This window comes from Bufo gargarizans, chromosome 2, assembly GCF_014858855.1.
Source record: "Bufo gargarizans isolate SCDJY-AF-19 chromosome 2, ASM1485885v1, whole genome shotgun sequence".
NCBI lineage: Eukaryota > Metazoa > Chordata > Amphibia > Anura > Bufonidae > Bufo > Bufo gargarizans.
The window spans coordinates 437,081,004-437,097,593 of record NC_058081.1 but is presented as its reverse complement, the minus strand read 5'-3'; the positions used below and the strand labels follow the sequence as shown (position 1 = coordinate 437,097,593).

General features: G+C 40.2%; 1 protein-coding gene across 1 annotated transcript in view; it reads right to left on the bottom strand.

Moving 5' to 3' along the window:
• The window catches only part of FSTL4 (follistatin like 4), a 748,534-nt gene that overhangs the window by 56,277 nt on the left and 675,667 nt on the right, over positions 1-16,590 (bottom strand). The window contains exons 8-9 of the mRNA XM_044277373.1: positions 9,292-9,426; positions 5,972-5,998 (exon numbers count right to left, since the gene is read on the bottom strand). Coding sequence (XP_044133308.1) covers positions 5,972-5,998; positions 9,292-9,426 — 162 coding nt within the window. The remainder of the gene's footprint in view (positions 1-5,971; positions 5,999-9,291; positions 9,427-16,590) is intronic.

Here is a 16,590-nt window from a genome sequence, read left to right as displayed (position 1 = left end):
AGCTACCACCATATATTTCAGCAAAGCATGTTTTTGATATTTTGCTACATGAATTACAATCTAACTAAAAAGCTTGGTCCATGTACTGCATTTGCGTTCAATGCAAGGCTAATATGACCAGTCAAATCTGATCTCATTCTATTATAGAAATCTACTACATTCTAACACAATGCAATGTGGTAACTTATGTAATTTTAGTCTTGTATAGCCAGTCTCCTACCTAGGAAGTTGTTTGGGAAACCGCAATCATAAAGCAGCAATAATATATAAACTATTAAAGGGGTTGTCCATGACTTTCTATTTTTAAACCCCCTCACCCAGCTGGACCTGTGAAGAGAATAGCACTGCTAAGGAGCTAGCGTTCTTCTTTTCTGGTATTGAGTTTCGTCCTAGGGGCTCAATACCGGAAAAAAAAAAACTGATCAGTTTATTCCTAATGCATTATGAATAGAAAGCATTCCGTTCAGTATGCATCAGGATGCATCAGTTCAGTCCCTCTTACGGTATTTGGCCGGAGAAAATACTGCAGCATGCTCCGGTATTTTCTCCATCCAAAATTACGGAAATTTCCATTGAAATGCATTAGTGCTGGATCCGGCATTAAAATTGCCACATTGACGGATCCGGTATTCCGGTCTGCGCATGCTCAGACCTTTAAAAATGTGAAAATAATAAATACCGGATCTGATGACACTGGAGAGTCGGATCCGGTATTTCAATGCATTTGTCTACAAATGATATCCGTTTGTATACGGAATTCTGGATCCGTCAGGCAGTTCTGGCGATGGAACTGCATGCCGGATCCTCACAACGCAAGTTGAAGAGCTTCCATTTTCCAGAATAATCAGTAATCCCTAGTTCTTTTGTTTTCATTTATAATGGTGTGCTGCGATACGTATTTTCTTTGCTGACTGATGGGGACATGTCACCACTGAGGCCAGTCGCTGGCTGCAGCAGTGCACATGACCCTGTATGTGCAAGAAGTTTACATGCAGGCACCAAAAGTGCAGTAAAGAGAGCCAGCGACCCATGGATCTGGAACTGTGTGCAGAGTGGAGCAGGTCAGTATAGTTCTCTTCACAGGTCCCAGAGGAAAAGAAAGGAAATCGTGGACAACCCCTCATATAAATATGATGTGGTGAATTTAGATCTTTGAAACTGAGTATTCCATAGTCTTTTCATATGGTGCAGAAATCTAAAATATGAGTTAGATGGTCTAGACTCACTTTTTTAATGGTAGAAAGATGTGGCAAAGAGGAAAACTGAGATGTTACTTGATAGCCTTCCAGTGTCATGGGTCTACTTAAGGGAATGTATAATGTACTTAGATGTAACTGAATTGATTAAATGAATGAGATTGTAGTATATAGTATGGAAATACTGGGGCAGATTTATAAATACTGTTTAGACAGCTTAAAGGGGTTAAAGGCTGAGCTGCAATATCAAGCTGTGAGGAGGCTGCAGCGCTCACTGAAGTGCCAGATAGACAATAAATCTGTTATCCATCATTGAATTACCCACTCTCTAATGACAATGAGATGATGCCGCTGTCCCAGTCTATATAGCAAAGTTGGAAAGTGATCAGCAGAAAATGTTGGCCTACTGTGTGTGCTTCCGTAGTTACTGTGAATGTTTTTTTTACACTTTTTACAGATTTTTATGGATATGGACACAATAATCAGGAGTGATGAGCAGCAGGGGTCATATTCGAATTTGCAATATTTTGCTAATATTTTGTCGAATATTCGGCGAATTCGAATATTCGTTATATTCAATGTTTTTTGTTGTTGATCGCGTAGTATGCAAATTTCCGCTATGCAAATTTTTTAATGCAAATTTTTATTGCACATTTTTCAATTGCCGAGCAAAAACATGATTCCTCCCGGCTTCTTGCTTGTGGGCCAATGAGTCATAGCACTATATTGAATATATTAGTTTTTTCGAATATTCGTAATATTCTAAAACAAGAATATATAGCAATACAGTAATTCCATTTTTATTTTTAAGAAGGTCAGTGCGTGGTTTGCTCTGTATAGTAAGCAATGATGATGAGTTAACAGGTACGCTGAAACAGATGTTACAGGCATTTAGAGACAGGGCTTTTCCCCTGCCTTTATTAGATGAACATCTGATTACTATACAGAGCAAACCACGCACCGACCTTCTTAAAAATAAAAATGGAATTAAGAAACACACAAATAGAATGCCCTTGGTCACTACCTACACGGAAGATAGTGTGGAGATTAGACAGATCATTTCGAGACACTGGCCCATTTTGAGAAGTGGACATGGGGAGATTGAAGAATTTCATCTTCCTCCCCTCATGTTGTACAAAAGAGCCAGAAATGTAAAAGATAGATTCATTCACACGGATATTGGCCCACAAAAGGTGCCAGGTCAAACGTTTTTACGCTGTCCTAAACTGGGGAGTTTCCCCTGTTTAAACTGTGTAAATTGTCTGTCACGACCCTTGGTCATGGTCGTGACCCCTGTAACCGCATGCAGTTGCCTGCGGTCTTGGTGTTGTTGTCAATCACAGGTGAGGGCTATAGTATGTTGCCTCACCTGTGGTTGCCGCTGGCAACATTGTGTATGTGGCAGCAGAGCAGCCTGAGCGGTGCTAGGCAGATTGCTGCAATAGGCATGCGGTTGCACCTGGCAACCTCTCTTTATAGGTGTGCCTTTTATCGGTGTGCATGGGGTGTTATATGTGTTGTGTGCACTTCCCCTTTAAGTTGATGTCTTCCCTTCCCTGGTGTTGGAAGGGTTAACTTCCTTCCTAGTGTGTGTGTGCACTGGGTGTGTCTCACTGTGGGTGTGGCTACTCAGTGAATAGCAGTAGTCAGTGGGGGTTCTTCAGCCATGCTTGCTGGAGACATCTTCCTGGTTACTTACCATCTGCCAGTGAGGGCCACCCTGGTGGTCATAAACGTTATGTCTGGTGTTAGTTTATGGTTTATCTGTTATTGCAGCAAATGGTCTACTGGGTTCCCGTGTGATGTCTTTTGTGTGCTGTGTCCTTTGTGTTGGTTGTGGATAGCAGCACTTGCACGTGGGTTCCAGGTTGTGTGTCTGTGGCATGTAAGTGTGGTACTAGTCTCACTTACCTGTCATTGCCATATGTCTGTTTATGTTCCCCTTTCTATGTAGCTTGACCAGTGAGACTCCTGTTCCTCCGTGTCTAGGTGGAATGGGTCATCTTACCCTGCTCCTAGTCCAGGGCCACCCTGAGGGCGAGCAGGAATATCAGGTTCCGGAGTATGAGCCCTCCTACCTTCAGGGTTGGCTCATATGGATAGGAGACAGGGTCAGAATTAGGGATGTGTAGGAGGTGACCGTCTCCCTTATTCCTGTCCTGGCCATGCTCTGACCACCCATCTGCTGATACCGCACGGCTGAGGGTTTTCCCCATCCGCAGCCGTGACATTGTCGTTATATGCAGAAAGGCAGTTTTTTCCTACATCCGCTGACTCAGACGAAATATCACATCAAACATTTTTTGACATGCGATTCTACATTTGTTGTGCACATACTATGGTGCCCATGCCAGTTGCTATACATTGGCGAGACTTCTCTGGATTTTAAAACCAGAATAAACCAACATAGGTACACAATCCGCAAAAAACGTATGGATCTTCCAGTTCCTAAACATTTTACTGACATGGGTCATAAAGAACGAGATCTGAAGTGTATGCTAATAGAGCATGTCCCCACCCCTCGTAGTGGTGGTAATAGACACACATTACTAAAAAAATGCGAGATCCGTTGGATCGCTAGACTAAATGCACTAAGACCTCAGGGGTTAAATGTGGACTATAAACCTTGGCTATTGTAGGCATTTTCTGATTTAACTTTGCTTTCTGTTCCTTTTTGGGAGTGTGTTTTGTTAGTGCCCCTTGTTTAAACAACAGGGTGATTTTAATCATTGTGTTTCACTTTTTGTAGAATGACGAAGAGGAATTGGCCCCATTGTGAGGAGTGAGCGGTGGAATGCTGGCCAACTGGATTAAGATGGTGCCTGAATTGCTACATGAATAAATCCATATTTTGTGATTTTGTAGTATGTCACTTAGGTACCTTTTATTTATCATGACAATTTTTACTTGTACTCGTATTTGAGCTTTGTGAGCTATACTCACAGCCATTACCCTTTATATTAATCGCATGGGATTCATTATACACAGTAGTAATGTGGGCTTTATCCAGTGTCTAGTGCACATGATTGGTATGACTTTAGTCACGAGTCCGGACTGTGGGACATTAGTGATTAGCGTGGATTTGAAGTGATGGTGACATTGGTGGCTATATGTATGAATTATGGATACTTCTTTCCCCCGTGATCTAGAGAATGTTACCTCACTGTCCTGTAGGGCATCCAGGAATGGGTGCCCGCTGACAGTTGTGGTGCTCTGACCTGTTGTTATGTGTAATCAACACGTTTGCGGTACTACCACTGGTTACATTTTTTACCCCTATATGAATACTATGATACTGCCGCCTATATGTCGCTACTATATACCCTTCATGTCCAGTGCTGATCCAGTTATACAGTGCCGGTGACCTGACCGATGTCTTTGCACGTCATTGTGCACCGCTGGATTTAGCCTCTTGATATATCATTAGATGATCCCTTGCGATTGGTTACCATTACGCCGGTGGTGATGCTTACGTTCCATGGGATGTTTGCGTTCCATGGGAGGGTTGAGCTCATGATGCTCTACGAGAGCTCCGACCACATGATCGGGTTCACGATCAGGTGATCTGATATTAGATCATGTGACCGGGAAGTTTTGAAAGGTCCTGCGACATGCGCAGTAAAATGACTAGTACGCCGAGATCCATGTTGGCCGCTCCCCACTGCTCGTTCCAGGACCTGCCTCATCACTACTTGTTTTTAAGGTACACTTGCACATGAATTGTTATCAGGAAGATTTTCACAGATGTCTACGAATGTAATTAGGGCAATTAATTATGAACACATGATTGTATGATGGTTTACAGTATGTGGCAATGGTGCCCATATCATTACACGGCTATTTATGTATTAAATGATGAAATAGGACTGTATAAAGTCACAGATAATATTTTTATGCTGACATTTTGAGAGATTTGTTTTTTGATTAATGTGATTGATATGATTATTGCTTAATTATGTGAAGCTGTATATATATGCACACTGCACTATCAATTGTTGTCACTGCTTGAGAAAGATCCCAGGAAGTAGATCAAAACTTTCGCGGGTCTGGTGAATAAAGCCTTTTTTATTTTTATACGCCTTGGAGGTGCTGTGGATTTTTTTCCATATATATATATATATATATATATATATATATATAGATATATATAGTAGAAAAAGTCCAGCGGGAGCACCAACCAAAAAGTGGGTGCAATGTCCACAAGGGCAGCGGCAATACCCCAATAGTATAAAAATAGAAAAAATAGGACTGCAGTCCTGAATAAAAGTGACTTCCTCTGGATCAACTTGCAGGATGACAGGTCGAACTGGATGGACAAATGTCTTTTTTCGGCCTTATGTACTATGTTACTATGTATTCACCCCTGATATGGCAAACTTGCGATGTTTCGGCTCACAAGAGCCTTCTTCCAGCCCTGGAAGAAGGCTCTTGTGAGCCGAAACGTTGCACGTTTGCCATATTATGGGTGAATAAAAGTTCATATATTTCACTTTTATTCAGGAGTGCAGTCCTATTTTTTCTATTATATATATATATATATATATATATATATATATATTATATAAAAATAATTTTTATCATCAATGTGGGCACGTATGAACTTGGCACCACCACAGATGTCTTCAGCTGCCAGGCGTACATACAACAGGTTAGTCAGCTTCATAGGTACAAATATGCTGACAGGTGCCCTTTAAAATATATGGCATTTTATGATTATGAATTGTTTCTATTGTAACAGATGAACAAAGCATAAAACCGTGCTCTTGATACACTACCTTCTTCTCTCCACAGAATGTTTGCAACTGTGACGATGACCATAAATGAAGTATATTTTTGGAAAGAATCCAGGTAAAAAAAAAAAGAGAAATAAGTGTAAATGAGTTAGAATCTACAGTACTTCATCTCACAGAATAATTAAACAGTTATAAAAAATATATATATATATATATATATATATATAATATATTTAATAATTCTTTTATATCCTACATATAGCAGTAATATATTTAGCATTTAGCGGCTAATATGGTAAACCCCCAAAAATCTAAACCTTGAGCTGGAAAAGAAAAAGAGAACAGTAAAGTGAAATAGTTAAAGAGATTACTGCTGTATCTGCCAGGCTAATGATTTAAAGTCTGTGTTTGACAAGCTAATGAAGGCATAAAATTGTCATGTCTTTATCGTTCTCGCTGCTTTGAAATAATTGAATTGGTGATTTTCTGCTATTTTAGTCAAAGGTGACACCCTCCTGTCATCCTGCCCGATCATTAACATCTGATCAACTGAACATCATCTCTCATTGCTGTCATTTGTTTTGTAACACAAACCTTGTATCACAGCTCATCAAAGTTGGAGGCAGTAATGGATAATGTTAGGAAAGTTAAAATTGCATCTGTTGATGGATTTCCATTACATGCTAACATCGGGTCAAATTGGCTAATGAACTTGACAAATTGAGTGCATTATTAGAAAACTCTGATTTAAGTAAGCTCTCAAAAACATTAACGGACAGTTGACTTGATTAAATATGCCAAAGTCTTTCACAATGTGCAAATTGCCTTTGGGGACCTGTACTATCTAGGCAGCAATTATGCTTCATCAATCTAATTCAGGTTAGACAATAAAGGTCAGTTAAACCACCAGCTTTGCAGGGGTGCAATTATTTTTTGCTAGTGAAAATTCATCTAACTTAAGCTGGCCATACACATTAGATATATGTCTGGGGGTTCAGCAAACCATCTAATTTGTACTGGGCAACTCTTCCCTGCTGACAGATGTTGAAGAAGACAATGGTTGGGCATGTAGGATTTCAAAATACCCAATTCTTTTGTTCTCTAGGATATAAGCTACATGCCAAAGCAGCTGAGCTTGCATGTGTATTGAGGAAATGGGAGAGATATGTATCTGTCGTCAGAACAGGCATACGGCCAACAGGTCATCATGTGTATAGGTTTTACACATAGTGAAGGACAGTAGGTCTTTATTTTGCATCCAATCTGAAGTATTTGCTGGTCTATGGAACTAGTTATATACAGTGGATATAAAAAGTCTACACGCACCTGTTAAAATGTCAGGTTTCTGTGATGTAAAAAAATGAGACAAAGATAAATAATTTCAGAACAGTTTTCACCTTCAATTTGACCTATAAACTGCACCACTCAAAAACAAACTGAAATCTTTTAGGTGCAGGGAAGAAAACAAAAAAAACTAAAATAATGTGGTTGCTTAAGTGTGCACACCCTCTTATAACTGGGGATGTAGCTGTGTTCAAAATTAAGCAATCACATTCCAAATCATGTTAAATAGGAGTCAGCATACACCTGCCATCATTTAAAGTGCCTATGATTAACCCCAAATAAAGTTCAGCTACTCCAGTTGGTCTTAGAAATACCATGGAACACAGTGAATACAGTCATTATCAAGTAGAGAAAATATGGCACAACAGTGACATTACCAAGAACTGGACGTCCTTCCAAAATTGATGAAAAGACAAGAAGAAAACTAGTCTGGGAGGCTACCAAGAGGCCTACAGCAACATTAAAGAAGCTGCAGGAATATCTTGCAAGTACTGGCTATGTGGTACATGTGACAACAATCTCCTATATTCTTCATATGTCTGGGCTATAGGATAGAGTGGCAAGAAGAAATCCTTTTCTTATGAATAAAAACATCCAAGCTAGGCTACATTTTGCAAAAACACATCTGAAGTCTCCCAAAAGCATGTGGGAAAAGGTGTTATGGTCTGATGAAACCAAGGTTGAACTTTTTGGCCATAATTCCAAAAGATATGTTTGGCGCAAAAACCACACTGCACATCACCAAAAGAACACCATACCCACAGTGAATCATGGTGGTGGCAGCATCATGATATGGGGCCGTTTTTCTTCAGTTGGAACTGGGCCCTTAGTTAAGCTAGAGGGAATTATGAACAGTTCCAAATACCAGTCAATATTGGCACAAAACCTTTAGGCTTCTGCTAGAAAGCTGGACATGAAGAGGAACTTCATCTTTCAGCATGACAACGACCCAAAGCATACATCCAAATCAACAAAGGAATGGCTTCACCAGAAGAAGATTAAAGTTTTGGAATGGTCCAGCCAGAGCCCAGACCTGAATTCAATTGAAAATCTGTGGGGTGATCTGGAGGGCTGTGCACAGGAGATGCCCTTGCAATCTGACAGATTTGGAGTGTTTTTGCAAAGAAGAGTGGGCAAATCTTGCCAAGTCAAAATGTGCCATGCTGATAGACTTATACCCAAAAAGACTGAGGGCTGTAATAAAATCAAAAGGTGCTTCAACAAAGTATTAGTTTAAGGGTGTGCACACTTATGCAACCATATCATTTTATTTTTAGATTTCTTCTTCCCTCTACATAAAAAATTTCAGGGTTTATTTTCAATTGAGTTGTACAGTTTATAGGTCACATTAAAGGTGGAAAAAGTTCTGAAATTATTTATCTTTGTCTCATTTTTTTACATCACAGAAACCTGACATTTATATCCACTGAAGATAAACAAGGGCTTATGATTTTGCTTTATCTTTATTTTCCATCAAAGTCCATCAACGTCTGTATAAGCAGATAGTGTGAAATATTAACCCCATATGGTGACCTTGATGGGACAATTCTATATTGATTGTTTTATGCTCTTTCAAATATCTAAAACCAGGAACACATTGTTTTTCAAACTGGGTTTCTCATAGTCTGGTCAGGGGCTTTCCAAACCAGAGCCACAGCAGAATCTGGTACAGCAGTAGGGAAGACATAATTATTTCAACCTCCCTAAAGATGCGTGCCAAAACGTTAACTGTACTTATGCAAAGTTTGTATCTTTTTTAGGTCAGAATGGGAATAGGAGTGCAAATATTGTTCAGGGATCCCTTGTGATGATGAGGAAAATGGGAATAGCTTCTTTAGTGTGTTGTATATTATTAGTCACACTGACTGTGGGTCAGATACCCTTTTCTATCTCATCTTGGTATATTGTAACAAGTTTATATTGAAAGAATTATTCTTTGAACTGCTTTCTAAAATAATTTATTTTGCACTCTGAACTCTAAAAGGCAATAATGAAATTTGGAAATATACAATGCTTACGAGTTTTTTTTCCTGAGTCTTCAATGAAAAGCGAGGATATGTCTTCATCAACACCAACTTCATTTTTGGCAATGCATGTATAGGCCCCAGTGTCTTCGTAACGGACACTAGAAATATGAAGTTCACTTCCATTGGCTGAAATAAAGACATTGAGCTGTTTATCTTCAGAGTCAATAGCCATTGTGATATGGAACAACCATCTTTTAGCAGTAAGCAATTATAGTGCTTAAATGTGCATCTTTATTAACAATGGCAAATTAATACAGAAACTAAAACATGATATATAACATTTGAAACTGGTGTTACAAGTGTGACTAATATGTTTCCACAGAGATGATTCGCTTTTACCAAGGCGCCCAAAATAATTAATGTACAAATATAACTGCAGGCTTGTCAGCCTTGGTCTGAACCCTGGTTGTACTAACTCCAGCCCTTCTGGTCAGCACAAGGAAATCTGAAAAGTGCTCACATAAAGAACTTAGGCTAGGTGTACCCCATATTTGACAGGACCATTTGAAACAATATATGTATAACTGTATGACTCATGATAGCATATATCTGTAATTCACTCCTGTTAAAATAGTATACTGTATTTTTTGTGCATTGGTATTGAAAATTCTAGTTGATTACATATGTCAAAAAATTTGTACTGATAAATATATTGGCCAAATACTCTTTTGACATCCAGTACACTATATGGAGGAAAATATTGAAACACCTATACATTACAGTACATCTACAGACACTTTGATGACATCCCATTCTTACTCCATAGCTAATAATATGGAATTATCTCAAACACACACACTTTGCAGCTAAAACAGCTTCTACTCTTCTGGGATGGCTTTCTACAAGATGTTTTAGTGTGTACAGCAAGCTCCTGAGGAGCTAGTGCAGAGTAGGCTTGAACAAATTGAGCTGCAGATCATGAATCCGAAGTGGATTTGTTAAAAAAATTAATCTGTAATACTGGTTCCGTACAACAATAAAATGTATGGGCTTAGTGTAACAAAACTTCATCTCGGCTGAAGTGGCTCGAGACTTCAATGAATGACTTTGGTATTCCTATCTGCATACTTACAAAAATTGCTAAATAGAAATCCGAAGTTTGCTATGGTACCTAGGTACCAGCCGGTACCAAATCCGACTTCTGATTTCTATTTTAAAATCTTTTTAAATACGCAGATAGGAATGCCAAAGTCATTCACTGAAGTCTTGCCCAATCCGGCCGAAACAAAGTATTGCTACACGAAGCTCATACATTTTAATGCTGTATGGAAACAGCATTACAAACAACGTTTTTTAACTAATCAAATTTGGAGCTATGATCTGAAACTCGATTCGCTGAAGCCTAGTGCAGAGTGTGGGAGTGGCCCTAATGGTGAAGAAGGGGCACCCTGTGTTCCCTTGGGGAACTGAACTCCCTGTAGCTGTGGGCACCCAAGGTGTTCATGTCCATGTGGGTGCTAGGCAGACCACATGAGGAAAATGCAGTGGCCAGTGTGTGTTGTTGAGAGTCAGAGAAAAGGCCAGATTTAATTTACTGTGCACCAAATAGGAGTTGTATATATCCAGAAATTATCTGTACAATAGTGCCAATTCCTCCCATATGTCCAAGCATGAACTAAACAAGTAGTTGGAAACAATGGCCCTCCTATTACTCCTTCTCTTGCTACAGTCTTTAATACTAGAATCTAAGGCTAACAACCATAATCTGTCACAATGCCCGCAATTCACAAACAGCATGTGGTTCCAATAAAATAACTTGCCAAATCATATCTGAAGTGTTCAGGGTTTCTGAACTCGCTAACCCTCAACTGCAGCATGGAAATAAAAATGCTATATGCTGATCACATTTCTGACTAATCTACTAATTTGAGGTGCATAGGATGTTTTAACTTGTTTTGCTGAAGCAACAGCAAAATCTGTAACCCTCTACACTAGTTACCTTGCTAATTCTCATACTGTAGCCATGAAAATTCTCCAATTTGTCTTTCTGATGGTAGTGTAGGACACATGGGGATCTGTTAGTCTCTGAAAGTATTGAAGCTAAATGCCTGAGAAAATGAGCCCATGTTATTTGTTCCATGCCTCATCCAGGCCCATCCATTCTCATACTCCCTAAGTGAAGGGGCCAGCCCACACCCTAAACTGCAAAGAGGGCTCAGCCAGGATTTGTTTGTCTTATGCTTAAGCATACTGGATGTGTCACATTACATAAAAGTGTATAATATAACATTACAGTACAGTACATTACCAAACAATTGCATACAGCTCTTCTCACGGTGGTACTGCATGTGCCTGTGGGAATTTTTGCCCAATCATCCAGAAAAGCATTTGTAAGGTGAGACACTGATGTTGGATGAAAGGACCTGGCTTGCAATATCTGTACTACTACATCCCAAAGGTGTTCAATGAGGTTAAAGTAAAGCCTTTGTGCAGGCCAGTCAAATTCTTCCCCACCAAACTCATACAACCATGTCTTTATAGACCTTGCTGTATGCAGTGGGGTGCAGTTATGTTGGAACTGAAAAGGGCCTTTTCCAAACAGTTCCCACAATGTTAGAAGCATACAGTTGTCCAAAATATCTTGGTATGCTGAAGGATCAAGATTTCCTTTCAATGGAATAAAAGGGGCTTAACCCACCCCCTAAAAAACAACCCCATAACATTATCCCTCCTCCACCAAACTTTAAAGTTGACACAATGCAGTCAGGCAGTGAACGTTCTCATGGCATTTGCCAAACCCAGACTTATCTATCAGACTCCCAGATAGAGAAGAGTGATTTGTCACTCCATTGGGCATGTTTCCACTGCTTCAGAGTCTAACTGCTTTGGTGACTTTTATGCACTATGCACCTCAGCACTCAGTGAACCCGATATGCAACATTACGTAGTCTACCACTGTGTTGCCAAGTTGCTGTAGTTCCTAAAGGTTTCCACTTTGCAATAACACCACTCACAATTGATTGTGGAATATCTAGGAATGAAGAGCTTTCATGAAGTAACTTGTTGCATGGCCAGGTGATTGATTTATACACCTGTGGCAATGTAGCTGAATAAATAGAGTTTATCCAAAGTCGCTTTGGTCAAAACTTTGAATGCTGACGGGTATCCGTACTGCATTCAAATTATGGGCTGAGAGGAGGTGAAATGGTGAAGAACTTCGGCATTCGATTGTACAACTTGAAGACCATTTTAAAACAGTAATCCGAAGTCAGCTTTGGTACCGGCTGGTACCTTGGTAATGAGGCCAACTTCCGCTTGCAGTTTTAAAATGGTTTTCAAGTGGTACAATCAAATGCCGAAGTGAGACTTTGGACACTGCCCATAAATACATTTGAATGCTGTATGGAGACAGGTCTCCGTACAACATTCATACAAAGTTTTGACTGAAGTGATCCGAAGTGTGCTTTGCTCAACCCTACTGATGACCTATCCTCAGGATAAGTCATCAGTATTTGATTTGTGGGAGCTTAGGAGACTGAGGTGCTTCAGTGAGAGCTGCAGCTCTTCCTAGGCCAGTCCTGTTACATTTATTGGTCATATGGCCTAGCAGTCCCACTTAAATGAATGAGGCTGAGTTGCAATAACAAGAACAGCCATTATCCAATTAATGGTGCTGTGCTTGGAAAGCTTCAATGAGGTGGCATGTCCTTTTCAAACAGGTGATCAGCACGAGTGCCGGGTGTCGGACCCAAAGGATAGGTCATGAATTCAATTATTAAGATGTTTATCTAATACGTTTGTACATGAAGTGCATGTTTTGCTATTATAATCTATAGACATATGAACATGTACAGTATATCAATAGAATTTCACGGTTTATATGCCAGATGTCCATTACAGAGATGGTGTAAGTTAACCCTTAGGCCTTTTTCACACGAGTGTGTCCGGATAAGGTCCGGATGCGTTGCGGCAAACCCGCGCGAGTAGGTACACAATTGCAGTCAGTTTTGACTGCGATTGCGTTCCATTGTTCAGTTTTTATCGCGCGGGTGCAATGCGTTTTACACGTGCGTGATAAAAAACTGAATGTGGTACCCAGACCCGAACTTCTTCACAGAAGTTCAGGTTTGAGTTCAAGGTTGTGTAGATTGTATTATTTTCCCTTATAACATGGTTATAAGGGAAAATAGCAGTCTGAATACAGAATGCATAGTACAATAGGTCTGGAAGGGTCAAATTTAACTCACCTTAATCCACTTGTTGGCGCATCCGGCATCTCTTCTGTCTTCATCTGTGAGGAATAGGACCTTTGATGACGTCACTGCGTTCATCACATGGTCCATCACATGATCCATCACCATGGTGATGGATCATGTGATGGACCATGTGATGGGCGCAGTGACGTCACCATGGGTCCTTTTCCTCACAGATGAAGGCAGAAGAGAAGCCGGGCTGCGAGAACAAGTGGATTAAGGTGAGTTAAATTATTATAATATTTTTTTTAACTCCTCCAGCCCTATTGTACTATACATTTTGTATTCAGAATGCTATTATTTTCCCTTATAACCATGTTATAAGGGGAAATAATAATGATCGGGTCCCCATCCCGATCGTCACCTAGCAACTGTGCGTGAAAATCGCACCGCATCCGCACTTGCTTGCGGATGCTTGCGATTTTCACGCAGCCCCATTCACTTCTATGAGACCTGCTTTGCATGAAAAATGCACAAAATAGAGCATACTGCGATTTTCACGCAACCCACAAGTGATGTGTGAAAATCACCGCTCATCTGCACAGCCCCATAGAAGTGAATGGGTCCGGATTCAGTGCGGGTGCAATGCGTTCACCTCAATCATTGCACCCGCGCGAAAACTCGCCCGTGTGAAAGGGGCTTTAGAGATATACATTTTTAGACGAATAAGGACATAAAGCAGCATTCTTTGACATTAACAGCTTGCATGCCTGAGCAGTTGTGGATCTGTTCACATTTCGTTTTTAAAGTATGTTTAACATATACATTAGGCATACATGAAAAAAATGTTTGCAATGGTATGCAATTTTATAGTTATGTTTTTCATTATTATTTTTTTTTTTTACATATACAGGTCCTTCTCAAAGAATTAGCATATTGTGATAAAGTTCATTATTTTCTGTAATGTACTGATAAACATTAGACTTTCATATATTTTAGATTCATTACACACCAACTGAAGTAGTTCAAGTCTTTTATTGTTTTAATATTGATGATTTTGGCATACAGCTCATGAAAACCCCAAATTCCTATCTCAAAAAATTAGCATATCATGAAAAGGTTCTCTAAACGAACCATTAACCTAATCATCTGAATCAACTAATTAACTCTAAACACCTGCAAAAGATTCCTGAGGCTTTTAAAAACTCCAAGCCTGGTTCATTACTCAAAACCGCAATCATGGGTAAGACTGCCGACCTGACTGCTGTCCAGAAGGCCATCATTGACACCCTCAAGCAAGAGGGTAAGACACAGAAAGAAATTTCTGAACGAATAGGCTGTTCCCAGAGTGCTGTATCAAGGCACCTCAGTGGGAAGTCTGTGGGAAGGAAAAAGTGTGGCAGAAAACGCTGCACAACGAGAAGAGGTGACCGGACCCTGAGGAAGATTGTGGAGAAGGACCGATTCCAGACCTTGGGGGACCTGCGGAAGCAGTTGACTGAGTCTGGAGTAGAAACATCCAGAGCCACCGTGTACAGGTGTGTGCAGGAAATGGGCTAAAGGTGCCGCATTCCCCAGGTCAAGCCACTTTTGAACCAGAAACAGCGGCAGACGCGCCTGACCTGGGCTACAGAGAAGCAGCACTGAACTGTTGCATGTCATTCGGAAATCAAGGTGCCAGAGTCTGGAGGAAGACTGGGGAGAGGGAAATGCCAAAATGCCTGAAGTCCAGTGTCAAGTACCCACAGTCAGTGATGGTCTGGGGTGCCATGTCAGCTGCTGGTGTTGGTCCACTGTGTTTTATCAAGGGCAGGGTCAATGCAGCTAGCTATCAGGAGATTTTGGAGCACTTCATGCTTCCATCTGCTGAAAAGCTTTATGGAGATGAAGATTTCATTTTGCAGCACGACCTGGCACCTGCTCACAGTGCCAAAACCACTGGTAAATGGTTTACTGACCATGGTATTACTGTGCTCAATTTGCCTGCCAACTCTCCTGACCTGAACCCCATAGAGAATCTGTGAGATATTGGGAAGAGAAAGTTGAGAGACGCAAGACCCAACACTCTGGATGAGCTTAAGGCCGCTATCGAAGCATCCTGGGCCTCCATAACACCTCAGCAGTGCCACAGGCTGATTGCCTCCATGCCACGCCGCATTGAAGCAGTCATTTCTGCAAAAGGATTCCCGACCAAGTATTGAGTGCATAACTGAACATAATTATTTAAAGGTTGACTTTTTTTGTATTAAAAACACTTTTCTTTTATTGGTCGGATGAAATATGCTAATTTTTTGAGATAGGAAATTTGGGTTTTCATGAGCTGTATGCCAAAATCATCAATATTAAAACAATAAAAGGCTTGAACTACTTCAGTTGGTGTGTAATGAATCTAAAATATCTGAAAGTCTAATGTTTATCAGTACATTACAGAAAATAATGAACTTTATCACAATATGCTAATTATTTGAGAAGGACCTGTATATGCATGTAATGGATGTGCTTATGTCTCAATACGCTTGTGTCCGTTTAAAAAAAAAAATATTATATTCGTTTTCTGGTGAAACCTTTTTGTTTTAAATAAAGATTTGAAGGCATCATCTGAAAAAAAGGAGTTTAATGGCAGAAAATGTAATGTCTATGTTTCCATCCATCTCCATCCACCTTTTTGGCAGGACAGACTATATATATATAATGCTATGTTATTTTGTACTTAAAAATAAAAACTTATTGAAATGTCAAAAGGGACAAACTGTATAAGTAGGTCCATTGCTTGAAAACTTTATGAACATTTTTCAGTTGAAAGTATACCCAACTAGTGATGGATGAAATTTAGGTCACTGGGTAAGGCCGAATGCACACGGCTGTTTTTCACGGCCGTGAGCGGTCCGTGGAACTACGGGCTGGATTCCTGCTGAGAGCAGGAGCGCACGGCGTCATTGGTTGCTATGACGCCGTGCGCTCCCTGCTGCCGCAGGGATTACACTGATATAGATCGTGTGCATTCGGCCTAAATCTTATGAATTTGTGGGAGTTCATTTTCCTTTTTTTGTTTATAATAGTTAGGCTACTTTCACACTAGCAGAAGCCTTCTCCGGCAGGCTGTTCTGCCGGATCCGTGCTGCCGCTAGTGCACGCGTGTCACCAGAGGTCCACTCCA